This window comes from Triticum aestivum, chromosome 7A (assembly GCF_018294505.1).
Source record: "Triticum aestivum cultivar Chinese Spring chromosome 7A, IWGSC CS RefSeq v2.1, whole genome shotgun sequence".
NCBI classification, from domain to species: domain Eukaryota; kingdom Viridiplantae; phylum Streptophyta; class Magnoliopsida; order Poales; family Poaceae; genus Triticum; species Triticum aestivum.
The window spans coordinates 723,200,223-723,227,969 of record NC_057812.1 but is presented as its reverse complement, the minus strand read 5'-3'; the positions used below and the strand labels follow the sequence as shown (position 1 = coordinate 723,227,969).

The 27,747-nt window shown below is 43.3% G+C and overlaps 2 protein-coding genes and 1 pseudogene across 2 annotated transcripts; 1 reads left to right on the top strand and 2 right to left on the bottom strand.

The window, feature by feature from the left end:
- Positions 1-77: 77 nt before the first annotated feature.
- On the bottom strand, positions 78-2,954 carry LOC123153881 (vesicle-associated protein 3-1-like). The gene is made up of 3 exons (XM_044572783.1): positions 2,344-2,954; positions 271-329; positions 78-165 (listed from the first exon to the last, which is right to left on the bottom strand). The coding sequence occupies exons 1-3, from the start codon at positions 2,908-2,910 to the stop codon at positions 78-80; spliced, it is 714 nt and encodes a 237-aa protein (XP_044428718.1). The 5' UTR covers positions 2,911-2,954.
- Positions 2,918-15,205, bottom strand: LOC123153880 (putative receptor-like protein kinase At4g00960). The gene is made up of 8 exons (XM_044572782.1): positions 14,978-15,205; positions 12,627-12,774; positions 11,816-11,927; positions 10,964-11,153; positions 10,049-10,310; positions 9,623-9,842; positions 9,402-9,528; positions 2,918-3,292 (listed from the first exon to the last, which is right to left on the bottom strand). The coding sequence occupies exons 4-8, from the start codon at positions 11,102-11,104 to the stop codon at positions 2,918-2,920; spliced, it is 1,125 nt and encodes a 374-aa protein (XP_044428717.1). The 5' UTR covers positions 11,105-11,153; positions 11,816-11,927; positions 12,627-12,774; positions 14,978-15,205.
- Positions 15,206-15,283: 78 nt separating this feature from the next.
- LOC123153879 (uncharacterized) overlaps positions 15,284-27,747 on the top strand; it is a 61,504-nt pseudogene continuing 49,040 nt past the window's right edge.

Genomic DNA, 27,747 nt, shown 5'->3' with positions numbered 1-27,747 from the left:
TACTAAATGCTAGGGCCACGAGAATCTTTCTGGTGCAAAGGGCAAGCGGCCATAATTTTCTTTGTTTATCCAAAATACTAGCAGAAGAAGCAATAGAGGTAACTTGCCTGCTGTGTCTCATAGTTCCAAATCAGAACATCACCAAATTTGTGACCGGTTACAATCCTGTATGATAATAATGAGGTATTAAAGCAGGATAATCACATCCAACGCACCGACTTTAAAAGGAAGATTAAAGATTAAAATGCCCATATTATCCTACACACTTACAATGGCTCTGTCTGATGTGCATCTATACAAAAGAACGGACCGACTGCATCATCTGTAATCTGACCAAACAACATTCCTGTCAACACTAGAGAAACCACCACTGAGATGGAAGGGCGTGGGAAGATGAGAAAATGAGAACCCAAAAACTAATAGCTGTATTAAAGGTTGGATTGTCGGCTAGTTTGTCAATGCATCAAAGATGGCAGACAAAAGAAATCATCAGTACAATTCAACTCAGTCACTGAAGCAGCATTATTCCAATGCCACAACGCAGTTACACTCATAAATGAATTTAGTTGGGATCTCTTTCGACCCTGATCATCTCAAATCATCTATCTTACACAGTAGAGTAAATTAGAAGGAACCGTCTTTTGTTTTTTTTCTGACACATAACCACCACTATTGGAACAAGTTCATGGACGCTGTCGACGAGGCCGCCGTAGTGTGGTCTAGGGAGACCAAGATGCTGTATAGCCAAACTGACGCTTGCCATGGCCAAAATCCCCATGCTCGCGCGCGTCGCATGGGAGTACCCCGACACCCATGGTCATATCGGCGGCGCCAACAGCAATGTCGTGGTCGCCAGTGCGCAACATCTCCAAGATTATCAGTGGATGGGTTGTGCACGTTTTGCCACATGTGCTGGACATACGCTCAACCTGGTGCGGACGGTGTTGGATGATGAATGCCTACCAGAGTGCGCGGAGCGCAAATGGAGCTGGCTGGTGAGCCCAAACTCTGGCTCGTCGTTTCGTCGAATTGGTGCGAATGGAGCTGGTGTCCAAACATTGCTCGGCTATATGGCTGAGGCCACCTATAGAACTTGGGGAGCAAGCTCCACACAGTAGGTGTCCGAACTAGCACGAAGGGCTCTGGGAGGAAGCTATCATGCTCGCGGATACGGAGATAATTAGGTTGTCGGACTAATGGTCGTATGGGAAAAAAAGCAAAAGAAATGAGAAGTAGGTTGTAAGCCAAGGTTTCTCAAGGACTCGATCGACCGGCGTGGCCAGGGAAACAGCGGTGGCGGGCAACACTGACCTCTCCACGCATGCCGATTAGCAGCAAGCTGGATACCGAGCGGTGCTACGGGTGCCAAGACCGACCGCGCCAAGGGCTCGCGCACCACGGAGCTTCATCCTGGCCGCACCCTCTCGTCGCTGGACGAGCTCTCAACCCCACCCAATTCTCGTGCATTATATGGTAATGTACAGTTTTGATCAAACAAGGATGAAACATCCCTGCTAACCGATAGTTCACTTTTACCGGCTGAGTGAAACATTGTTGACTCGAAACATTAGACCTGTTATATACTACCTTCATTGCTAAATATAAGTCTTTTTTAGAGATTTCAATAAGGACTACATACGAATGTGTATAGACATATTTTAGAGTCTACATTCAACCATTTTGCTCCGTATATAATCAGCACTGGACTCCCTAAAAAAAGACTTATATTTAGGAATGGAGGGAGTATAGTATGCCGCCGTTGCCCATTTTGACATTTGTATTAATTAAATTTCTGCCATGTTGTTACTCTTACTTGCACCATTATTCATTACACACAAATTTCATTTGTACTAGCCAATAATTAACCATACATAGCTTTTGCAAGTAGGTTTTCTTTCTTAGTTTACCAATCTCACCTCTGTCTCGGTGCCTGTATCACGTGCTGATGCACACACACCCACGCAACTGGTGAGACTTGTCAACAAAGAAAATTCTGACTTCTCAACACAACAGTTATTTTGTATTGTTGATTTAATACTACATGAAAATAAAAAGGAAAATATGTGCAACCCAACCTACTCTACTGATTATATTGCGGTACTCCGTATTAAAATAATTTAAAAATGTATTTGTTCTGGACGATCTTTTATTTGTTGAAGATAGCAATCTCTCCCCAATTTCATTCACAAAACCAACAAGTTCAGTTCTACAACAAACGTAAGTAAATATATTTTGATCAGAATGTCTATCAATTTGGCACTCTAACTACAACAAAAGATCGTTTGCGCGGGACAATAATTGAATAGAGTAAGTATTGCAAGTTAGTATTTTCAGATAACTCACCAGTTGCTTCGTGCTTCTTGCTTCTTGTGGCTCACTGACATCAAAAACCACATCCAAATTCACGTCATCAACCACGTTGGCTGCCTCTTTAATAAACTTGATTGTAGCCATATCCTCAATGGCAAGGCCATCATTCACTTTTGTGCTCCAAACAGTGAATTCGTTGGTATGATCTCTCGGTGCCTTGGCCTGCGGTTGCATTGTTATTTTGACATTACACTTGGATCGTGGTGGCATAATGTCTTTCTGCGGTTGTGCACAGTATGACAGAGGGTTCATATGTTCGACGTTGAAGGCAATGTAAGAGTCTGTCTCATTGGTTAGCTGAATGGTGCATGACATCTGTTTGTTAAGCTGGAAAGGAAAATGTAGTTCGAGCGGCTCAATTCCAAGCATATCGTCGTCCTCCGAGTAAGGGCTTAGCTGCAAGAAAAAAGAAGAAAAAAATGTTGCATTTTTTGGGACAAATAATATATGTATTGCATAACTAGTGATGGAGCCCACTCGGTGAGAGAGCCTCGACAAAGCACCAAGGTTTCCGACCATTTTCCCATTGAAAATATTCATTTGTTCTTCATTTAATCAAATGGGTTGAATGAGGATACACTCCAGAGCCCAGGCAGTTGCCGAGGCTGGCTAGACTGTAGCTCCACCACTGTGTATAACATAAGACGGAGACAACTAGGGAGTGTAGTCCATAGATAACTTGTACTTCTAAGGGAGCATACGAGCTTGCCTGTCCAAACTTATATTCAGAGTCATTTCTGATTGACCCATTAACACGTTCCACTTGTCTGATATCATCTATGATATCCCATATAAAAGGTCGTTCAGACGGGTCAATTTCCTGACAAAGTAACCCAATTTCCATGCATTTTTCTACTTGTTGGTAAACCAACTGTGTTCCCTTCCCTGTTTTCCTCCATCTATGCCTCCATCTCCTAAGTACCTGTCATTCCATAAAAGATGACATATAGAGTAAGACAAAATGTTTAACCAATAATCTCAAGTAATGGAATTATGACACGTACAAAGTTAGATGAGGTGCTCGCATGTTAGCACGTAGTGAATGTGTGGGCATTGATTCCAGCTTTTGGATATTGTTGGTTTATATAAAAACTCTTGAAGTTTTTAAAGTGGTAGTTTAAGTATGGGGAATCATGTGTTATTATTTATTGTGCAAATTACTTTCTTTACATATATAGGATGGCGTAACTGTGGTTGTGTATAGTCTTTCAATGCAGGGCTGGAAAGTTTTTCTTTTATCTAGAAGAACGATGCAAGTGCGAAAATCAGAGTATCTCCATTCTCAAAATAGCATTTCGGCGCAAAAGCTCTGTCATAAATAGACGGTCTAGAGTAGACTCGACGCCAGACATGCATGGTGGTTCTTGAAACCATGATGGCTGAAGCAGAACAAAGACACCAACTATGCATGGGGATACGCCTGAAGCTTGCCACAGTTTCATCATGCCCTGATTGCTTGCTCCGAATCACCATTTTGTGCTTTTGCAGGACCCATCTCCTACTTGTGACCTCTCTGTGTCTCTTCTATGCGGGGTGCTGCAGGATATAATAGCTAATGGTGGAGGCTAAGATCCGTTTGGTTCGTACACCATTACTGTCGCATGGAATTATGGTTTGGTTCTGCAGGTTGGCAGCAGTTTGGCCCTCTCACTGGCGGTTTATTGATCACATCAAAGATAACAAACACATGCACACACAAAAATTATAGCCGTGGTGGTTTATTGATCACATCTGATGCAAAGCAGCACTCGACGGAGTGCTTCGGTTCGGCCCCGCCATGTGGGGGTAGCCGTGGTGGCTGGTACCGTGATCTGGTGTGTTCCTAGTGGGGCGATGCAGACCTGGCATGGTGGAGCTGCACATGCCTGGCTGCGGAACGACCCACTGCTCTCTTGCAGCGATGATCCGTGTCACCGGTGGCCATCGGTTGTTGTCTGGGCGTCGCGAATCTGTTTTGCGGTGGTGCATGTCATCCAGCGGAGTGCATGTGGAGGCGGGACCGGCGGCTGTTCGATGGAGCTCGAACGAGGTTGGAGGTGGTGGCGAGTTGGGTGCATGGGAGGATAAGGCTATCTTGTGCCGTTGCCGAACAATAATGGTGTTGCCTTGCAGTTTGCCAGCGGCCTGATGGCATCGTCAAGTTAGAATCTGAACGATTTCCTTGGGAGTCCATGTATATATGTATATAAACGATCTGATCTGATGGGGCAGTCTTTGCTCCTCCCAGTGGCATTGCCTTGGAGTTGGCCGGCAGCGTTACCTGACCCTGGCGATCTCCGACGATTGAGGTGCGTCCACACGTTTCGCCATCAATGTCGAGGGGCGGTGTGGTTCTGTCCCATGGTGGTGGGCGATGTCCAGCGGTGCACAGGTTTTGGGCTCACTTGGTCCGCAATGGCACAAGCTTTCGCATTATGCCCGATTCATGTTTGTGGCATCGGTCTGAGTTCCACTCTCTGGACACTACTACGCCATCGGATGTATCAGCACGGAGGACCGCGGATTTGCTGGCGGCCGTTGGTAGTCACTAGGTTGTATTCCCCCAACCCACCAAGGGTGCTGTGGATGCGGGTGTGGGTGCTTCCTATGGAGGGTGATGCGCTAACCCAGGCCCGGTAGCTGATGCCGGGATAGGGGTGAAAGGAGGTGCCCTTGGCTTCTACTCTGGTGGTCGGGTGGTCGTGATGTGGATGGTTTGTGGAGCCTAGGGGTATGGCCGGGGCAGTGGTCCTAGATGGCGAGCTCTAGGGTTGGCTTTCAGGTAGGCTTCATGGTGGCGCTGGTGGCTTCACCTCTTGTTCATGTGGTCAACAAGGGGTGTAGTGGGGGGAGGCTCTATTGTGGTAGTGGTTCGGACCCCTCCTTGGTGTAGGCGAGTTTCTAAGTTAAAGCTTTGCATTCCTGGCGCCGGCGCCGACGACGCCCATGGTTGCCAGTTACTTCCTGAGAGTGTTACCCTGGATTTTCCCTTGTGCCAGGGCTCTACATGAAAACTCTAGTCTGTTTGTTTAGACTTGGCAGCGACGACGCTTCACGCCATCAACCTCTTGGGATCGTTGTCGTGGAGCCTAGGTGTCTTCAGTCGGGCCTCGGATAGGTGTTAGGCTTGTTTGAGATTCATGTTTATCTTGTGATCTACTTTGTAAGTGAGCCTCCCCACCATATTGTATTGGTTGGTCGTGTACTTTGTTGGGGGTGTTGCTTTATATATAAAGCGGGAAGAAAGCCTATTTTGAGAGAGTGCAAGTGCAGGGGGGAGACCTAGTTGCACTGGTATGCCTTCATGTTAGTGATCTCCTTCCTTGTTGCTCCATTGTGGCATCAGTCCGAGTCATTTCCCTTGTTGCTATGTTGTAGGTCGGTTCGATGCTGAGGGCACGGTGGTGGCGTCGTGTGAGTTTGAATCGGCCAAGGTCGGAGGAATAGTGCTGGGCCTTGATCGATGGTTGCCGTCAGATGCTGTTGGGACGGGTCCCCTGGCTCCACTAGGCCTAGCTGGGATGCAGGCGTCGATACCTCCTACTATGGAAGCGTTAGCCCAGGGCCGGTGGCTGATGCTGGGCTAGGAGCGAAGGATGAGTCTTTCGCTTCTCCTACTGTGGTGAGTGCATTGTGATGTCCAGGGTTGGCGGTGACTCGGGACTTGGATGAAGGAGCCGTGGCCCTAGGTGGCGGTCTCCATGGTGGCCTCTCGGCAGGCTCCATGACAACTGTGGTGGACTGGTGGCTATACTTCTTGGTCGTCTAGAAGGCAAGGCATGTAGCGGTGGGTGGCTTGTGCTTGCTTCCGTCATTGGTAGTGGAGAGGCCCAAATCCGGATCTGGAGGCCTGGTCTTGTTGCAGATGTTTTGGGTTCCTCGTGGTGGCACGAGTGAGCTACTAAGTGAAAGCTCCACGCTTTGGGGCCAGCGGCAGCGACACCTGCGGGTGCCGCTGTCTTCTTGGAGATGTCGCCGTGTTTCTCCTCTGCATGCTAGGGTTCCAGGTGAATATCGTTGCCCACTTCAGGCCCGGTAGCGGCGACACTTTGCACCGTTCTCCCTCCTGAGAGTGTTGTCGTAGAGCTTAGGTGTACTAGGGTGTTTTACAATACATATATACACACCAACCTGATCAGCAACAATACCACTCAAACTAGGCAAACTAAACATACCCGGCCTCTAGACTCGGGCACACCACATTCACGTGGTCAGGCCCGGCCCTGAGGGAGGGGGGGGGGGGGGGGGGGGGGGGGGGGGCGAGCGAGGCGGCCGCCCCGGGCCCCCAGGTGCCAAGGGCCCCCAATTCTTCTCTGATTAGCGTAGCGCACTTGCCCAGAACGCCGCCGCACAAGCTTTTCCCTGATTTCCTGCCTTCCTTTCTTCCTGCTACTAGTAGTACGATTGAGGGTCCTTTCAATTATTTAATAGAGTAGTTATTAGATGCGATTAATTAGGCACAGTTATGGAACAATCAGCTCTTAGGTTCCTTACTTAATCTTCCCGCAAAAAAAAACACTTTTCCTTAATTCAGAAGCCGAAAGTTGTGCGCCCAATTTTTTGTGAGAAAAATAGGACTGATGGGAAGCGAGAATGACATAGACGGCAAGACTAGATAGCCTAAAAAAAAGACAGCGAGAATAGATCAAGATGGCCAAGTTTGATATCCATCTACTACTATGCATGCATGGTGCGGCCTCGGCTCGGAGCAGATCTAAGTCGGAAGGGGGCTGGACTGTCGGAGATAGCCAGTCGCTGCCTCGGACGAGACCACATTGACTCGCTCGGAGGCTAGATCAATACTATTAGGATACGATGACAGTTACACAAAAGAAGGTATGTCTCTGATCTCTATTTTTATAGGTAGTCGGTATGTATGGCCTAGGAAGTTCTATCATGATAGTTGATTCGAAGTTATGAATGATCATCGACATTGCCCTCTGCTTATTGCAATTGGAAAGTAATAATTGATTTATCAGTATTGTTAATGGATAGATATCATCCCCCCCCCCCCCCCCCCCCCCTTCCCGCAAAAAAAAAGATATCATTGGGGCTATTATTTTTTATATTTGCGACTTGCCGGTAATTGGTATGGAGGAATAAACTAATCATATGGGGGCTATACATAATACAATCTGACATCTAAATGGATGATAACGGGAGTGATCATTGCCATTTAAATCATTCATTATATATTCTAGACCAGGTGCCAGTTTTTACTATAGCTGATTACGATGAAAGAAATTATAGGATAAACTTAATAATAAAGCTACCAGATATATTGGTAAAGAAGAGACTTAAACAAGAACATATTGTATAAATAGTAAAAAAGAAAGAGAAACATATTGTATTTCCTTTGACTAGCGATTCAAAATATTTTTGAAAATACATAGTTGTGTTTATATTAAGGGCCCCTAGGCTTAGTCTCGCCCTGGGCCCCCGAAATGTCAGGATCGGGCCTGCACGTGGTGCTACAATTCCTAAGCTCTACAAACAGACACATGGGCATATATCAACTTTGTGCAACCATAGATGAAAAACTAATTCTAATACGACCTTTGTTTAGAATCAATGCCTCCAAGAATACTCGTTGGACAAGTACTACGGCTAGTGCTAGAACTCAAACACTAACTTACTTAACACTTACCAAACTGCACTGGAGATAAGAATACGCTAACACTAGCTATACTATGAATTCATACATCACTTCCGGGCACCTAAAACACGCCACTAATGCATTTTGAGCCCACAAGTGATTAAAATTCAATGGAGAGTCTCCGTCATTAGCAGAGTAAACACACTGGTTACTGGTGGTTAGTTTTAAAAAAGCCCACTGGCCACCCAGCCTGTGCCGCACCTGTGGCCATCCTTTTTTGTCTGGTAGCTAACCGAAACACCATCAATGTGTGGATGCCACTCCACGGGGACAAGAAGCAGCTGTAGCTAGCAGGAACGACCATCGTCACCGTCATCCCTCACATTTTCATAACTTTCTTGGTCCTCCATGTCGGAGATGTCGGTTCTGCGGTAGGAGACGAGCCCGGGGACCCTCTCGTTGGCACCACGCTTCCCTTCCAGTCTTCATATCCCATGCTGGAGATGTCCGATCTTGAGGTAAACATGTATATTTGGTTTGGCAAGACCCTCCCCAAGGTTAGGTGGGTGGTCATGTTCGGTTAATGCCAGCAAAATTGCGTATGTGTGCCGTTTTCTTCCTTGAAGACGTTGCAAAAGAACTAGCTCACAAGCCATTGCAGATGACAATCAATTCGGTAGTGGAGGTTAGCTTGGACCGGTGATGGCATTTTAACTTCAAGAGGGCATGAGTGATTCAAAAAGCTGGTGGCATTGGGTTGCTAGTGTTTGTATTTTTCATATGACTCCCCTAGCCTAGTTTATCTAGGGGGTTTGTCTCTCTTGTCAAGGTTTTGTATGGTCGTCCTTTAATCAACCAAACTCTATATGGTTTCTGGCCTAGGTTTCTTCGTAAACCAGGCCAGTCTTCCTTATATATGAATGTCCAGGAGCAGCCTACTCTCTTGTAGTTGTCTTGTAAAAAATAGAATGAACAACGCGCACAACTCACAACTTGTGTTCTCTAGAAGGAAAAGAAACATGTGCGTGGATATTTCCTAGTGTGGTATACTGCACATGATTTAGAGAGTTCAGGAAGCTAGAAAGGGACATGGCCGGTGAGTCGGGGCCCACATGGAATGCTTAGAGCCATTCAATTTCCAAGATCTTCATACAAGTAATGTGTAACTCAATATCACCATTTGGTACAGAGTTTACTTCCATGTGTAGCTTGTACTTCTTTTCCAATATGTCCTCCTTCTATAAACTAATATAAGATGTTTTAGGTCACTAACTTTGTGACCTAAAGCATCTTATATTAGTTTACAGAGGGAGTATTATTTAACTGGTTATTTATGTCACCCAATACTATAAAATGCAAATTAAGTAGGATTAGTAAAATGGCAACAAATATGCAAGGTAGAAAGTTCGGACAGTTGAATTTTTTTTGCCAGCAAGGCGAGTTAAAAACCTCTTACATTGTTTTTATTCTTGGGGATCACCTTTTGTCCTGTCACTAGTTCAATAATTATAACTCCCAAACTGAGCATGTCTGATTTGAAAGACATCTTTCCCTGAATTGTGTATTCTGGAGCACAGTATCCACTACATAAAAGGCCAGTATTTCAATGCGTTATAACATCAGAAAAATATGAGAGTAAGTGTGAAGAAAGTTAGATAGTTTTGAATCATAGCTTACAGTGATCCAAGACGGACTTCACTCATGGTTTGTGACTTCTCATCGAGTCTCGATAAACCAAAATCAGTGATTTTCGGAACCATATCATTGTCTAGCAGTATATTCTCAGGTTTCATATCCATATGGTATATTTTCTTTACATGGTGCAGATGGTACAAACCTTCACAAATGCCTCTAATTATTTCATAACGTGTGTCCCATTTAAGTCCCCTTAATTCATCTGCATAATGGAAAAGTAGCATTGAGACACCAAAGTTTCAAACATTTAATTGATGGATGCTAGATTGCACAATTAGTGACCCTTAACATTGTTTTCCAGTCTATCTCACTTCTTGACTGTGGGTAAAATCTATCAAAACGTAAGTTAAAAAGGAAAAGGACAAATAAGTAAAGATAAGAGTTCTATCACATGCAAGAATGACGTACCTGTAATATACTTTCTCAGGCTTCCATTGCTAACATACTCAAAACAGAGTAGTCTTTCTCGTACCTCGGCATAAATATGTTGTTTCAATCCTTCAATTTTTATTGCCGTCTGATCTGTGCTAGCACAGAAGCCAAGAAACCGTATAATATTTTCATGTTCAATGTTCAACAGGCTGTCAACTTCGTGATAAAACAATGTCTCCTTGATTGAATGACTGTTCTTTATCCTCTTTACCGCAACGTTCCCATTCGGGAGCACTCCCTGTTTAACTTCTATTGTAAGCCTTTTAAAAGCTTTTAGCTGAATTTGAATATGTTGTGCATGAAAGATAGTACTGAAAGTTTGGTACACAACACTTAACGGACACAGCTGCTTTTTTCTTTGACAGAGCGCAAAGTACACAAACTCGACCATACGCACATGCTAAGAAAAATATGAAACTCCCTAGTCAACTTAAGGAGGCACATATTTTCCCAAGTAATGCATGTGTGCATCCGTCTAATCTTGCACTCTCATCGTGACACACTGTCTCTATCTTGGAAATCAAATTTCGCAATAGACCACCCAAAGTATCTGCCTGATTGACTGACTACAATATACAGGAGTATATACCAAAAATAAGCAAATCAAGTTCTATCTTTTTTTTGCGAGATGGTTAAGCCTGTCTAGATATTCCCATCCCCATACCCCCACCTTGTGTGGAAGCTTTGAGCACTGGGTACGCCTTTAAAATTAAAATAAGTGACATCTTGAAGAGGTATGTAACATCTGTATATACGGTGATATTTTTACTAGGTTGTAACACTGAGTATTAACATAGTTCCGTACATCAAATACTGCTCAAGTCAATATAATAATTCCAAGGGAGATATCTAGATGATCTATGCCTAATTTGTGGTAAAAATTAATTTTACCTTATAAACTGTTGCAAATCCACCATGGCCAATTTCTCGATCCTCTGAGAAATTTTCGGTGATATCCTTCAAAAGTGAGAGTGATAGATTTGTCGGATTTTCTCTTCCATCAAGTATACGCTCCAGGACCTCATGATCCATGTATGATGTATCTGATGTGCAATCAATTTCACACTATCTACTATGACCACTAACAAAAAGATGATTGTTCCAAATTAGCGTTATTTAAGGCAGGATATGGTCATTCTACAAACAAAAATGTCTATAGTAAATAATTTCTGCGCCAACCAATATTTATGACAGCAATATTTAAACTTCCAATGATGCTTCTGTAATCTTCTTTAAATGTAATAAGGAAATGCAAATGTGCAGTGTAATGGTGGGTGCCTGAGTTTATGCTTTAGATACTTGTGCTATTTAAGAAATCCTAGAAAATTACTTTATGTGCATCATCTTAAAGCTTATGCACCTGCAAACAAGAGCCAAGGCAAGTCATGTACAAAGCCAAGCTCCAAAATCCTCTAGAATACAAAAAATATATGAAGTTAGCTATATGGTTGGGTTAGGTAGACATGCATGCAAAATAAAAGGTTGTTCCCTTGTACTGTTCATAATATAAGTAAATAAGAAATAGATTCACGAATAAATAAAACTCCCTATCGAAGACTTATTATTTGAGGTTACTGGCCTTTGATGCGCTCATCACTATGGAATCAAGTTAGTTGTGGGACTCTAACTTGTTCCATAACAATTAATTTGAAATGCAGCTAATGTAATCATTCCCTAAACATACAATATTCAGGAACCTGAACTTTGAGATAAGGAGAATAACAGAATAATTGGGCAATGCACCTTAGGTGTGGCTCGGGCAGGGCAAGGCGATCGAGGCGGCGCAGCAGCGACACTGACTATGGTTCAACCGGTGGCAGCAGGTGGATCGACATGTGCGCGAGGAAGAAGAAGACTACAGGGATATGAGGGAGAAGGATTGTCAGAAAGAAAATATCCAGTTAACGCAAGAATAGATGGTCCAATTAGTCAAAATCTTGTTAGGCACCCAATTAATTTTGGCGCTCCCATGAATTTATTTTATTATGTTGGCGGAGCAGGGAACTGTTCGGCGAAGATACAGAAGACCTAGCACGATCAGTACGGGATAGACAGCCCCACGCCTGCTGACTCTCCGACCGAATGAGGAACACGGGCGGCGCTAGCCCACTGGCACTCCGGGCCTGGAATTATTTCTTGGGAACACATGCATAAACATTAGCTAGCGTAAGTCGTCCACCCTTCCAATTAATCCCCCTCTTCCGTTTATTCTAAGAATATCGTACTCCCTCTGTACCTAAATATTTGTTATTTGACAAGTATTTCGGTACAGAAGGAGTACTTTCTAAATAGCCATGGTGTAGCAGAAATTCATGCGCATGTCCTGCATAACAATTGTAGATCCTGCTATTAATTAACAAGCTACTTAATAACTCGAGTTTCATCTGTTCTTCAGATCTGAAAAATGTCATTACTTTTTTTCAAAAAGAGGATTACCCCAGCCTCCACATCACAAGAATGCACACAGCCATAAAATTTCATGATATAACCCAAAAGGAAATATACAAGCTGTAAATTAGAAGCCTATTTGAGTACAAAAGACTGGATCACTGACCTGGAGGATCTGTTTGGGGATCCAACTAGCTACTCGAGGAAAATCCAAGTAGACGAGAGGCGCAGGAAGATAAGACTGGATCAGGTTGAGGTTGCATACGTTGAAAGGAGGAGAGGTCTTGGGGTTGCATACATAGAAATGAAGAGAGCTGCAAGAGGGTTTAATTAATCAGTGAAATCATGAAATGAGCACCATTATATGCACAAATCTAGAATATGTAGAGGCAGGGGAGGAGAATACATTGCAAGAGGACAACAGCAGCACTACACTGCAAGAGGAGACGATCAGCTTTACACGCAAGAATGCAAGATATGAATGACCAGAAACATGTTTATAACCAATGAAACATAACCCGTGTACAAAAGAAATGGACAAATACACGTCAGATTGCAAACAGTGGATCGAGCCAGTGGTAGGTGAAAAGAAAAGGAAGTTAAAGAGAATATATGCCACTTGCTCCGTCCTAATAAGATCTTATATTATGGGATGAAGGGAGTACATTTTAGGAGGAACATGGTAGTTCTTCCACCTTCATAGTAGGTATCTTTGGATGGTTCACAAGCTTGCTCTCAAGGTGTGCCTTGAGTCCTTGACTGCTTTGAGATTCGTACCCTTCAACATGACTTATTTCAGTTCTGATGGATAATTAAGGCCGGTGAGTTTAATGTTATATAACATACTGGAGCAGGCATTCTCCGGCAGCTCAAGATTCCTCCTCAACTGTCATATGATTTGTACGACAAGAGACAGACCCGTTTCCTTGAGGTCTGGGCCCATGACACCAGATGAGTCTTGTCGTACAAAGATCATACAGAATTTGAATTTGATCGTACGTATATCAGCTCTCATGTTGATACTAAGGTTACATGCAACTTGCTGGCGCTGCAAGCAGTCTCAAGGATGTCCACCTTATTTTCAACATGCGTATCTAAAAACAGAAAACGTTTAAGCACCTGGGATTCGAAATGCCAATATGGCGGGCAAAGTTTTACAACTACACCACATCTTAGTATGTTGTTAAATAAGTGATTGGAAAAAATCAGTATATTTTTGTTCGATGTGCGTGTTTAGTGGTTTACCCCCTGTATCCAAAACCTTGATCACCACCATCATTTTATTACCTTTCTTGTTTCTTTGTTTGCTTATTACTCCTACCTACTGGCTGCTAGTCTTGCAGGGATTGAGTTGGCAACTTCTTGGATGCCTCCTCTGCATTACAGGTAAAGAAACCTGAACTTCACATGGGACTGTCCTCATTGGGTTGTGTTTTTTTAAATGGCCCAGGGTTGAAGCATATATATTAGAAAAACAGGTCCTTAGTGCGCACCATGACCATGTCAGGAGGTTCACGCTGCGTCCTCGTATGATCCAGTTGATTGATGCCTAGGAGTACAATGCTACGCGTAAAGAATATCTATCCACTGAATGGGGGCCTAAGATTCCTCTCTTGGTTAATCAAACAGCGTCAGAAACAACGACCTCAATGGTCGGTCTATCCTGCTAAACAAATGGCACAGCTTTTCGTACTGGCTCCTAATTCTAGGTTAGATCTAGCGTAAGCTTTAGTAGTGGAGTACTTTAAAAACATTTCTTTGATGCTTTTGGTCCATCGGATGGCCAAACAGAAGAAAAATATAGTCTACACGTGGATAAACGTTCCTAGCATTTGCTTTCCACATTATCAATTGTAGCTCACCTGTAAACTACTTCATGTGTGAGGAAGCCCACAAAGAGTTGCCACTCCGCTGACGACGTACTGCACCCTGGCGTTGGCCACTGAAGTTTGGGCTCCGGTCCATATTTCAGTGGGCCAATGGCACGTCAGAGGAGCTGCATCCTTGATCAGCACTGGTGCCCAAAGTTGTTCGTGCTAAGCAAGGATGTCTCGGCCACCAGTATCACTAGTGTTCAAAGTTTAAGATCGCGGGTTTAGCGGCCGACCCTCCCAAACGCCAATTAGTATATGTGCATATTTGTCTTAGAAACAGAGGATTTTCAGCAGAAAACAGGGGATCTTCAGTAGAAATTCAGACATAACCGGCATAAGAGAGGTCTACAACAGAGACCAATTCACCACATAATATTCTATATATGAAAAAGGGTTTCCCCCGCTTTATATATAAAGCACCAACACTAGTCTATATAATGCATCATAATATTCTATATAAATTCAAGGTCTCAAGGATCACTAGTTCGCCACTTAATATCTCAAGGTCTCTACTAGTCAACAACAAGAAGCATCACCAATTCGACAACACCACGTCCATTAAGGTCCGCGCCAGTTCGACACAAAGAAGAATCGGCAGTTCGGCACTTAAACTGTCAGACAAACGGAGCACAGAGGGCTTAACTGTATATGGATGTATCTGGCAGGCGTACTGGGAGTTAGAGATGACGTCGTGGACTTGTCGCTGGTCACCGTGCCGCCTCGCCCGTCACTACCTCCAGCTTGCCGGATCCTTGTCCTTGGTCACCGACGCCGGTTTTCGGCGAAGCAGCCGCCGGCCTGCCGAGCCGCTGCAACCTTTTCGGCGGCAGGGAGACTAAGGGAATGGGGAGAGCGTGCTAGGTTTTCGGAAGGAGCTGGTCTGTCGGGTGTTGGGACAAAGATGGGCCGAGCTTTTTTTGGGCCTCTGTTTTCGACTTTTCCCGCCGCGATGGCGTGGTTAGCGCCAGATCATGGGATTAGTGGCATAGCGTCGCGGGGAGCTAGCCATCCAACCAGCGGTTGCGCCGCGATCGCTGTAGTTTCACCCGTGATTTTACTTTAATCTTTGTGGAATATCTGTCACTTAAACACCTACTAGGATGAATTTTGCCATTGAAAAAAATGAAGGTGCTGCACTGTTTCCTCAAAGAATATAATACTGTCTTAACAGCCTTACTGTAGCTGAAATTCATGCACATTCCAGTAAACAGAAATACATATCAGGTTCATAATTAACAAACTACTAAGCAAGTGGTGTTTCATCCTTTTTCAGTTTTAAAGGTGTGATGATAGATGAATACGAATGGTAAAAGTGAAGTCTGTTACCAAAAGAATTTGACAGGCAAACAAAGCTGGACACTAACCTGCGGAGATGCAGCAAGAAGATGAGAATGGATCCAAGTCTGGAAAATACCACACTTGCAAGTCAAGTATACCATGAACTTGGAGGGAAATATGACTGCAAGGTGTTTGTGTCCATATCACAAAGACCTAACATGATGAAGCTTCTCGGTGGGATCATAAAAAAAACTTCAGACGCCACAAGCAACCCATACTGACGAGGCGCAAGATCTGACTGACAACATCAGAGAATATCTAAGAGAAAAAAGGTACTTTAGTAACTTCTCAATCCCTATTGTACGCATAGTTGCTTTGAGATTTTACAGTCCCCAATTTGCTCCTTCCACTGTTATTTCAACATTTGAATTGTTGTATAATAATTGAGTGCATAATTGATATAAAACGTTGGCAGGTACTTGTTCGTTATTGATGATATACGGGACGAATCAGTATGGGAAATTATTCGTTGTGCGTTCCCAGAGAACCAACAAGGTAGCAAAGTTATCATAACCACAAGAATTGAGATGGTAGCTAAAGCAACCTGCAACTATCAGCATGAGTTCGTTTACAATATGAGTCCTCTTGATGATCACAACTCAAGAAAATTATATTTCAGTAGAGTTGGACAGGTTGATCTTCAGCTTGCTATTGTCAGTATTACTAGTCTTTTGGCCAGTCAACAACCAACAAGATCAGTGATACAATGGAAGCATGTGGCAATTCTTTAAGCTCAAATCTGAGAACAGATCCGACTTTGGAGGGCATGAGACAGGTGCTGAACCTTAGCTACAACAATCTTCCTCCTCGTCTCAAAACATGTTTGCTATATATTGCCATGTATCCGGAGGATTAAATTATTACGAAGGGAAATCTTTTGAGGGAATGGGTGGCTGAAGGTTTCATCCATAAATTACATGGCGAGGATACAAATAAGGTAGCTGAAAGTTACTTTAATGAGCTTGTGAATAGGAGCATGATCCAACCTACACATATTAGGTACAATGGACAGGTCATGAACTGTAAAGTTCATGATATGATTCTTGATCTAATCAGACTCAAGTCGGAAGAAGAGAAGTTTCTTAGTGTGGTAGATGATCTACAGAGCATGAGCTCAGCATTGCAGAGCAAGGTTCGTAGAATTTCCCTTCAGTTGGATTCTGGAGCGAATGGAGGCAGAAGCAAGCTTAAGCATGCCGCATATTCGATCTCTTGCGCTTTTTGGCAAGTACCGTTTCGACTTTTCTATGTATGAACTCAAGTCCATCCGAGTTCTCAATGTGAATTGCCAGGGTGCTCACATGGGTGACAGGATTGACCTCACACCAATCTGTAAATTATTTCAACTTAGGTATTTGAGAATCCATAGCCGCAAACAGGTGTCAACCCTTATTCTGCCAGCCCTAATTTTTTTTTCCGATAAAGGACTTTTCATTGAATAGATATATCGAGATGATACAATCGTATTGAGAGAAAGCCCGGCCTCTGCATAGCTAGATGCACACAGCCAAAAAGTTCAGAGCACTCTAAATTGAAATAATTCGATACATAGCAAGCAATAAATCATGTCGAGCCTAGGAAGCGGTAGACCCTATCCGTAAATCACACCGCCATCCATGTGGGTAGAAAACCTCCCTGGCCGTACGCTCCAGCCGTGTAGACGCCATCATAAAAAGGTCCCTGTCCTCCGGCTTCTGCAGGATAGACCACGTACGGAGCCATCATGTACAAACATGGATAACCTGCATAGGAGATGAGACACATTTATTGTTAAAAACCACATCATTCCTGGTAAGCCACATTGCCCAGCATAAGGCCGCCGCTCCCACAAGAATATGTGCAGAAAATTGTTTATCAATACCCCACAACCAGTTGCCGAACATATTTCGTGCACTACGTGGTGGATATGAATTCGAAGCTACTTGGACCATGGCCCAAACTGTCCGGGCAAACTTACACTCAAAAAATAAGTGTTTAATAGTCTCGTCATGTTGGCAAAAGACACATGTCTTGGACCCATGCCAGTTTCGTCGTGCCAGGTTATCTCTGGTTAGGATGACTCCTTTGTTTAGAAACCAGAGGAAAATCCTCACTCTTAGAGGAATTTTTAGCTTCCATAATTTCCTATTATCAACTGGAACATCACAATGAACCATTGCATCATACATGGATTTGACCGAGAATTTGCCATTCTGATGCAAGTTCCATCGCAAAGTGTCCGGCTCATCTGACAGTTGAATGTCCTCCAGGCGAGTGAGTAATTCATTCCATGCTGCCAGGCAAGTGCCGAAAAGATCACGACGAAATGAAATATCGGGGTTTTCCTTGTCCGAGGACTTGTTTGATCGTGACGAATTTATGTCTAACAATCCGGTACAAGCTCGGATATTGCACCATTAGTGAGTTGTTCCCTAACCTGGTATCCTCGCAGAAACGAACCTGAGAACCATCCCTAACCGAGAAGGTCCCAAATTGGAAGAAGAATTCCTTGGCCTTCATGACACCACTCCAAAAATGTGAATCCCCAGGTTTCCAATGAATTTGAGAAATGGCATTGGATCCCACATACTTGTTGCGAATGATTTCCTGCCATACTTCATTCTCAGTGAGTAATTTATAAACCCACTTGCCGAGAAGAGCTATGTTTTTAATCTCAAGGTCTTGGATACCCAGACCCCCTGACTTTTAAGTCTGCATAATACGCTCCACCTAGCAAGTCGATATTTTTTGGTTTCGTTATCAGAATGCCAAAAAAATCTGGATCTAAAGTAATCTAGCCGCTGTAGAACCCCTTTCGGCAGGTGGAAGAATGACAACATATATAAAACCATGTTGCTTAGGACGGAATTGATCAAGATCAGTCGGCCCCCATAAGACAAGAGTTTGGCCTTCCAACTGGCTAATCGTTTCTCCAGTCTCTCTTCCACATGCCTCCACTCAGCAATAGTTAAACGCCGGTAGTGTATGGGAATACCCAAGTACTGAATCGGAAACTGCCCAAGCTGGCATCCAAAAATCTCGGCATAATCGGGTGCTGATTCTGCAGCATCACCAAAGCAAAAAAGTTCGCTTTTATGGAAATTAATTTTGAGACCAGAGAGTTCCTCAAAAGCACATAAGAGCATCTTGAGATTTCCAGCCTTATCTAGATCATGATCCATGAATAGTATCGTGTCATCCGCATATTGTAAAATGGATAGTCCATCTTCTACCAAGTGTGGGATGACTCCACTAATTTGACCATCCAGCTTAGCCCGCTCAACAAGGGTAGCTAGCATGTCAGCGACTATGTTAAACAGGATGGGAGATGTGGGGTCGCCTTGACGAAGCCCCTTCCGTGTCTAAAAATAGTTGCCAACGTCATCGTTAACTTTTATGGCCACACTACCTCCAGAGACAAAGCTCTCTACCCAGCGACACCATTTTTATGAAAACCCCTTCATGCACAATGTTTGCAACAGGAAGGGCCACTTAACTTTGTCGTATGCTTTTTCAAAATCAATTTTTAGAACGACACCGTTCAACTTTTTTCGGTGCATCTCATGAACAGTTTCATGCAGGACGACCACACCATCTAATATGTTTCGTCCTTGCATAAATGCTGTTTGAGTGGGTTTTACGACATGATCGGCTACACCATTCAACCGATTAGTCGCTACCTTCGTAAAAATTTTAAAACTAACATTTAGGAGACAAATCGGTCGATATTGTTGAATACGACTAGCCTCCTTAATCTTAGGCAATAGAATAATTTCCCCAAAGTTTCAACGAGCAATATCAAGGTCCTCGGAATGCAGTTGGTTAAACAACTGAACCAAGTTTGCCTTAATCACGTCCCAAAAGCATTGATAGAACTCTGCGAGGAAGCCATCACTAGTAGAAAAGGGGGCTTTGGTCCAGGCGGGTAACCCCATTAGTCCCGGTTCAGTCCAGAATCGGGACCAATGGGTGCATTTATCCCGGTTCGTGCGGCTACGGCATTAGTCCCGGTTCACCTGGGCCCTTTAGTCCCGGTTCGTGCCACGAACCGGGACTAAAGGGTGCGATGCCCATTAGTCTCGGTTGGTGGCACCAACCGGTACTAAAGGTTAGACCTTTAGTCCCGGTTGGTGCCACCAACCAGTACTAATGGGCTTTGAGGCATTAGTACCGGTTCATGGCACAAACCGGTACTAAAGGTCCCATTTTCAAACTCCCCCTCCCCCCCCCCGTGGACCGCCTTTTCAGTTTTAGAAAAAACAAAAGAAAATGATGAAAATGTCAAAAAATAAAAATAAAATAAGTTTCCCATGTGATATGTGGTCTAGTTGTTGGGAAAATTTACAAATATGAATTTCGACTTTATTTGCAAAATATCTCTAGAATTTGTAAAATGGGCATAACTTTTGCATACGAACTCGGATTAAAATGTTTTTTTATATGAAAAATCATCTACTCGAAAAGTTACATCCGAATTTAACCAGGGGGAACCCCATTAAACATTTTCAAAATCCTCAAAAACCTAACAGAAAAAAGATACGGGGCTTTTAAGATCTGGAGTGGAAAAAATCGAAAAAATTTCAAACTTACTAGTGGCGCACCATTTGCTAGGTGCACCACTAGTAACAGTGGTCAAACAATGGTCAAACTAATTATTCTAGAATATTAGTGTTACTAAATAATTATTTCAGTTATTTCGAATTTTGGTCAAATATGGTCAAACTGTGGTCAAACTTCGGTCAAACTGTGGTCAAACTAATTATTCAAGAAATATTAGTGTTACTAAATAAATTTTTTTAAAACAATAGTTTCAAACTCAAACAGTGAAATGTGTCACTTCATGCTCAAGCAAAATTCCTGAAGGTTAATAGGATTGACATCTTACTATTGTCAGGAAAACAACAAGTGCAGACTTGGAAACGAGGGAGAATAGAACCCGGAAGTTAAGCGTGCTCAGGCTGGGGGAGTGGGAGGATGGGTGACCGTTCGGGAAGTTAGATGATTTGGAATGATGAGGGTGGTTAGAGGATAAATTGAGCAGTGATGAGGGGTGGTGATTACAGACTAGAGGTTAAAAAAATTCAGAAATTTGAAAATAAAAAAAAAATTCAAAAAAAAAATCATAAAATTTCCTTTAGTCCCGGTTGGCACCAACCGGGACTAAAGGTGGAGCTCCACGTGGCCGCGCCCTTTAGTCCCGGTTCCAGTAAGAACTGGGACTAAAGGGGAGAGGCATTAGTAACGACCCTTTAGTCCCGGTTCGAAAACCGGGACTAAAGGGCCTTACCAACCGGGACAAAAGCCCCTTTTTCTACTAGTGCATCCGGTCCCGGCGCCTTGTTGTGTTCCATATGGAACACAGCAGATCTAATTTCCTCCTCTGAAAACGGAGAGGCTAGGAATTCATTTTCCGCGTCTGTAACTTGGGTAATGTCATAAGTAACAGACTCGTCCAACTGAAAATTAGTTTCAGCTGAAGGCCCAAAAAGGTCTTTGTAATACTTAGTGATAAAATTTCTAAGTGGTACGTCCCCCTCTATTCGACCTTCCTCCTGTTCAAGGGAGAATATACGCTTCTTTCTATGTCTGCCATTGGCTAGCATTTGAATGTACTTCATATTATCATCACCTTGCACCAGCGAGTCCACCTTGCTATGTTGGTACCATTTAATCTCTTTCTCGCGTAGTAAGCGGGCAATCTGCTCGTTAAGATTACTTTTTTGTTCAATCTCAACAGAAGACAGAGGCCTCACCTCCGCTATTTTATCAAGGGATTGGGAATATAAATATCCCCTAGCCTCGGTTATTGGCCCAGGTACTATTACCCGGTCCAGTTTTTCAAAGGTTGGCACCGATCGGTTATTGGCCCAGGTATACTGACGACCAGACATCGTGATCTCCCTCATATCCAGGCTGTCAATAACATCATTAAAGAGGAAAGGCCACCTAGTGTCAAAACGATCATTGTTTTTTTCCTGTTGATATCGCAGAATATTAACCCCCCCCCTCGATTAACATGGGATGGGGATTGTCTCGATAGGTGTTTACTAATTCTTTTAGAAATGCAGACTTATACTCCTCTTGAGCGGCGCCATATACAGCCACCAGACTCCAGGTGAAGTTATCGGACTTATTTCGAAGGTGGAATTTAATATGATATTCCCCCTTTGACGTGGACAAAAGATGTAAGTATGTAGAGTTAATACCTAGCAAAATTCCCCCGGACCTCCCGGTCGGCGGTAAGACGTGCCATTCGTAATCAAAACCACATGAAAAGTGGTCCAGATCACGTGTTGGAAAATCACGTTTACCTGACTCAGTGATAGCCACAAAGTCCAACGAATGATCCTTTACGCAATCGGCAATGTGTTTGTGTTTAGCCAAGTCGCCAAGACCTCTGCTATTCCAAAATATGCCTCTCATGCTGAACCAACTTTATGTTTAGAGGCCTTTACTTTCTTAGATGAGGAGCGCCCTCTTTTCTTTGCTGAATTAGACTTGTTCTTGCGCACCGTCGCGACAAGCTCAAAAAGCGTAGTGTCACGTACAGTGTCGTCAAGGTCTACTTCAGTCGTGTCTTTAACCAAATGAGCGAGGAGTTTGCCTTCATTTATTGGCATCTATTGGGTTTCGTAGTAATTTCAAAAAAATTCCTACGCACACGCAAGATCATGGTGATGCATAGCAACGAGAGGGGGAGAGTGTGATCTGCGTACCCTTGTAGATCGACAACGGAAGCGTTAGCACAACGTGGTTGATGTAGTCGTATGTCTTCACGGTCCGACCGATCCAAGTACCGTTACTCCGGCACCTCCGAGTTCTTGGCACACGTTCAGCTCGATGACGATCCCCGGGCTCCGATCCAGCAAAGCGTCAGGGAGGAGTTCCGTCAGCACGACGGCGTGGTGACGATCTTGATGTTCTACCGTCGCAGGGCTTCGCCTAAGCACCGCTACAATATGACCGAGGTGGAATATGGTGGAAGGGGGCACCGCACACGGCTAAGGAACGATCACGAAGATCAACTTGTGTGTTTATGGGGTGCCCCCTGCCCCCGTATATAAAGGAGTGTAGGAGGGGAGGGCCGGCCCTCTCTATGGCGTGCCCTAGGGGAGTCCTACTCCCACCGGGAGTAGGATTCCCCCTTTCCTAGTCCAACTAGGAGTCCTTCCAAGGAAGGGGAAGGGAGAAGGAAAGGAAGGAGGGGGCGCAGCCCCTCCCCCTAGTCCAATTCGGACTAGGCCTTGGGGAGGCGCGCGGCCTGCCCTAGGCAGCCCCTCTTTCTTTCCCGTATGGCCCAATAAGGCCCAATACTTCTCCCCCGTATTCCCGTAACTCCCCGGTACTCCGAAAAATACCCGAATCACTCGGAACCTTTCCGATGTCCGAATATAGTCGTCCAATATATCGATTTTTACGTCTCGACCATTTTGAGACTCCTCGTCATGTCCCCGATCCCATCTGGGACTCCGAACATCGGTACATCAAAACTCATAAACTCATAATATAACTGTCATCGAAACCTTAAGCGTGCGGACCCTACGGTTCGAGAACAATGTAGACATGACCGAGACACGTCTCCGGTCAATAACCAATAGCGGGACCTGGATGCCCATATTGGCTCCTACATATTCTACGAAGATCTTTATCGGTCAGACCGCATAACAACATACGTTGTTCCCTTTGTCATCGGTATGTTACTTGCCCGAGATTCGATCGTCGGTATCCAATACCTAGTTCAATCTCGTTACCGGCAAGTCTCTTTACTCGTTCCGTAATACATCATCTCGCAACTAACTCATTAGTTGCAATGCTTGCAAGGCTTATGTGATGTGCATTACCGAGAGGGCCCAGAGATACCTCTCTGACAATCGGAGTGACAAATCCTAATCTCGAAATACGCCAACCCAACATATACCTTTGGAGACACCTGTAGAGCACCTTTATAATCACCCAGTTACGTTGTGACGTTTGGTAGCACACAAAGTGTTCCTCCGGCAAACGGGAGTTGCATAATCTCATAGTCATAGGAACATGTATAAGTCATGAAGAAAGCAATAGCAACATACTAAACGATCGGGTGCTAAGCTAATGGAATGGGTCATGTCAATCAGATCATTCACCTAATGATGTGATCTCGTTAATCAAATAACAACTCTTTGTCCATGGTTAGGAAACATAACCATCTTTGATTAACGAGCTAGTCAAGTAGAGGCATACTAGTGACACTCTGTTTGTCTATGTATTCACACATGTATTATGTTTCCGGTTAATACAATTCTAGCATGAATAATAAAAATTTATCATGATATAAGGAAATAAATAATAACTTTATTATTGCCTCTAGGGTATATTTCCTTCACATGAAACACTGGATTCGCCGTCAGGTAAGTTGCCCCTAAGTTATCACATCACAATATGGGTGTGCGATGCCGTGTGACTTCAAGTTCTGTGAGAACTGTGTCTATCCAAATGGCTTCAGCCGCGCCGTTGGCCAATGCCTTATACTCTGCCTCGGTGCTAGACCTCGAGACTGTAGGCTGCTTCTTGGAACTGCAAGATATAAGATTGGGTCCAACAAATACAACAAAGCCACTAGTAGAACACATGTCATCAACCCAACCTGCCCAGTCTGCATCGGTGAATATACTGACTCCAGTAAATCTGGACTTACGAATCTGTAGTCCTGTGTCTAGCATACCTTTGACATGCCTCAGAATACGCTTAACTGCTTCCCAATGAACCTCCGTAGGCTGAGACAGGAACTGACACACTTTTTTCACGGCAAAGGAGATATCTGGACGAGTGAGTGTCAGATACTAAAGCACTCCAACTACACTGTGGTACCTGAAAGAGTCATCGGTACTCAGCAATGCACCACTGTGACGTGAGAGGCTCTCGGATGTAGCAAGTGGAGTGGCAGTTCTCCATGTTGACGTGATGAAGAAGATCAAGGGCATACTTCTTCTGGGTCAATGTCATGCCCGCTGAATGAAAGGATGCTTCCAATCCAAGAAAGTACTCCAGCCCGCCCAAGTCTTTGATGGGAAAACTCACAGACAAGGACTGCACAAGGCGATCCATCATAGTAGGTGCACTACAAGAAATATGTCAACTTATAACCACCACTATTGGTCACTGAATGGTTACAAATTTCCATTTATGACCTTTTTGTGACCAAAAATATAAGGTCAAAAGCTGGGCGTCGTAAACTGACTATAGCGACCTTTAACAAAAGGTCGTTGATCCTATGACCTTCTATTTTGGTCGCTAGCTCTCTCCCCAGGCCATGTCGGATCCGACGTGGCAAAATTGCAACCAATTGAAAAGGTCAAAAATTAGAATCGGCCCGGTCCATTTCGGTGCTTTAGATGGGCCGAGCCCATTAATTCAGCCTTTTTAATATATATATATATATATATATATATATATATATATATTGTTAATTTTTGCTAAGTACATGGGCCTGGCCCAACAATTTGGCCTTTTTTTGTTTTCTGAGCTTCTTCCATTTTTCTGGGCCTCGGCCTTTCTGCGGTCCATTTAATTTTTTAAATTTTTTAAGATGTTTTTCCTTTCATTTTTTTGTCCAATATTGTTTGGGCTAAGGCCTCTTCTAGCCCATCAATATTTTCAGCCCACTAATTCAAAGGATTGGACAACAGAGAAACAATTCAGCTTTTTTCAATTTTGCTATCAAAGCAACATTTGTTTCACTATACAATCATACATCATTTCTTGCAGTTACATCATTTGAAGCAACAACTAAAAGATTGTCATCTATAGCAAACAACATCCAGTCAAAAGAAAGATCACCATCACAGCTCCAGCGACTACTTATACACTACAAGTTCCACTTATGTGCAAACCTACAAGAAGGCCATGCTTCCGATTAGATTTGGTTGCATCACTTCCAGTTTGCTAACGGCATGTCTCCAGCAGCGCATCTCATAACCTACAAAGAGAACATAAACCAACATAAGAATTTGAAACTTCTTCTAATTTGAAACTTTCGGTAAACGGTAAACTTGAGGTAAATTAGAAGTGAGGATATTGATTACAAGCAAGATGAAATGTAAACTAAGTCCTATTGTATTGATGGATCCCAACTTGTTTAAACTAGAGCAGATTGTTCAACTTGTACAATCTAGCAGTCTAAAAAGAGAGAAAAATGTTCATTCTCGGTTCCACATTAATTAGAACAGAAATGAATGACACTAATATAAGCAAGAACTTACAACAAAGTATAGCTTAAATATAATGTTAGGCACTGATCAAGTTATGTGATTTTTACGTGACTTAATAGACACAAAATATGACTTCTATCTCTGCTTGACTAATGAATCAGTACATCTTCAAGCAAAAAATCATGAAGATCACACTACAATGTCCCTAACAACGGTAGAAGCTCAAATGTGAGACAATATTTTGTAATATATAAGCCTTGGCTGCAACTTTCCGCTTAACATGTAGATAAAAATCAGACACTTATTGCTTATTTCATACTTCAATTTTTACTTTAAGTTTTGTTTGGATAATCTATATGCATAGGCACAGTCCTATACTTGTTTGGAAAGTTAAGATATTCATGTCAACAATTATATAGAGCCAAACAATCATCTAAGCATACATACAGAATCCAATCGGTTATATATGTACGCAGACATTAATTCCAAGTATCTAAACCCTGCTATACACACGATAGTACACAAACGATTTATCAATGATGCTAAATATCGTGTCGTTCCATTCAGGACATCAGCACTGTTCCACTGTTTGATATAAGTGGTTGCTGCATGTCGTGTGTATAGTACTATAGTTTCATCTTCAGACCAATCAACGCCAAGTTTCAAAGAAAATCTGATGATAAGTTGCACCAAGATTTAGCAAGGTGCATACCTCCAAGTGGATGAGCCAGCTCTGAGACCCACTCCTTGACCCTCTCCGCAGATGCTCCCGTCGAAGCATACTGCACCATAACAAGCACGAAAATTTAGAAAACACACCCTAATCCTGAAATTCAGTGAAGCACGAAAAGCAACAGCAAACTAGACAATAGCACGCAGGCAGCGTTGCAAACAGCAAACCAAGTAATGTAATGTACACTACAGGAGAAACAAATAGCAAAGTGAGGCTTGACCTGGAAGGGACAGACATGGGAGCCCTCGAGGCCCTGGAACGCCCTCCGGATCTGCTCCAGCCTCTGCTCATGGTCATGCGAGGCAACAGAATTTAGTCAGAACAAACAAGCAAAGGGCGTTGAATATACACCAAGTACTCAACTTGTTCTTACTGAATTTAGGAGTCTGTTTTTATTCTTTTCTTATATGCAGTCTGAAGCTTAACTTGTTCTAACTAAATTTAGTCAGAACAAACAAGCTAGGGCACTGTAGATCACACACCTGAGATCAAGGGCGCTGTAGATCACGAATCAAAGCACATCTGGTCCAGTTCTCGGCACCAACTCCTCCTCCAATTGCTACAGAAACTAAGAGCAGAAAATCAACTCGCCTACTTCAGTACAAAGAAGAAGCAAACATGCAAGCAAGAAATACTGAAATAGTACTAGTGTGATCCACATCTCAGCATCTCACTTTCAGTTTAGTTGATCCGAATCGCAAACCATTAAAGAAGAAGCAAACATGCAAGCAAGAAATACTGAAGTGAAGTTTTAGTTTTAGAAACTGAACTTCTAAACCGATGAAGGAGGCAGCAGGCAGTAGCTGAGCAGCAAGAACCTGAAGTGAAGTTTCAGTTTTAGAAACTGAATTTGTATTTTGTGAGGAATCTAGAACTCAAATTTATCTGAGATCGTAACTTTATGTTATCAGTTTAAGAGCAGGTCATTTATGCATGTCAAAATGTGAGCAGAATACTCATTGATGATCTGGGTTGTGTACCAAGGTGCTAGGGGTTGGCCCCTGTACTAAAATTGTATTTAAACTTCCTCTTTTCTACTAACAGAAAGAGCAATGCTCCTGTCAATATTTTGGAAAACAAATTTGAGAGCATATCATTGATGTTGTCCATTTGTGAGCATATCGGTGAATTGTAAATCATTATAAGACAGTGCATGGGGCAAATGAGATCAGTTAA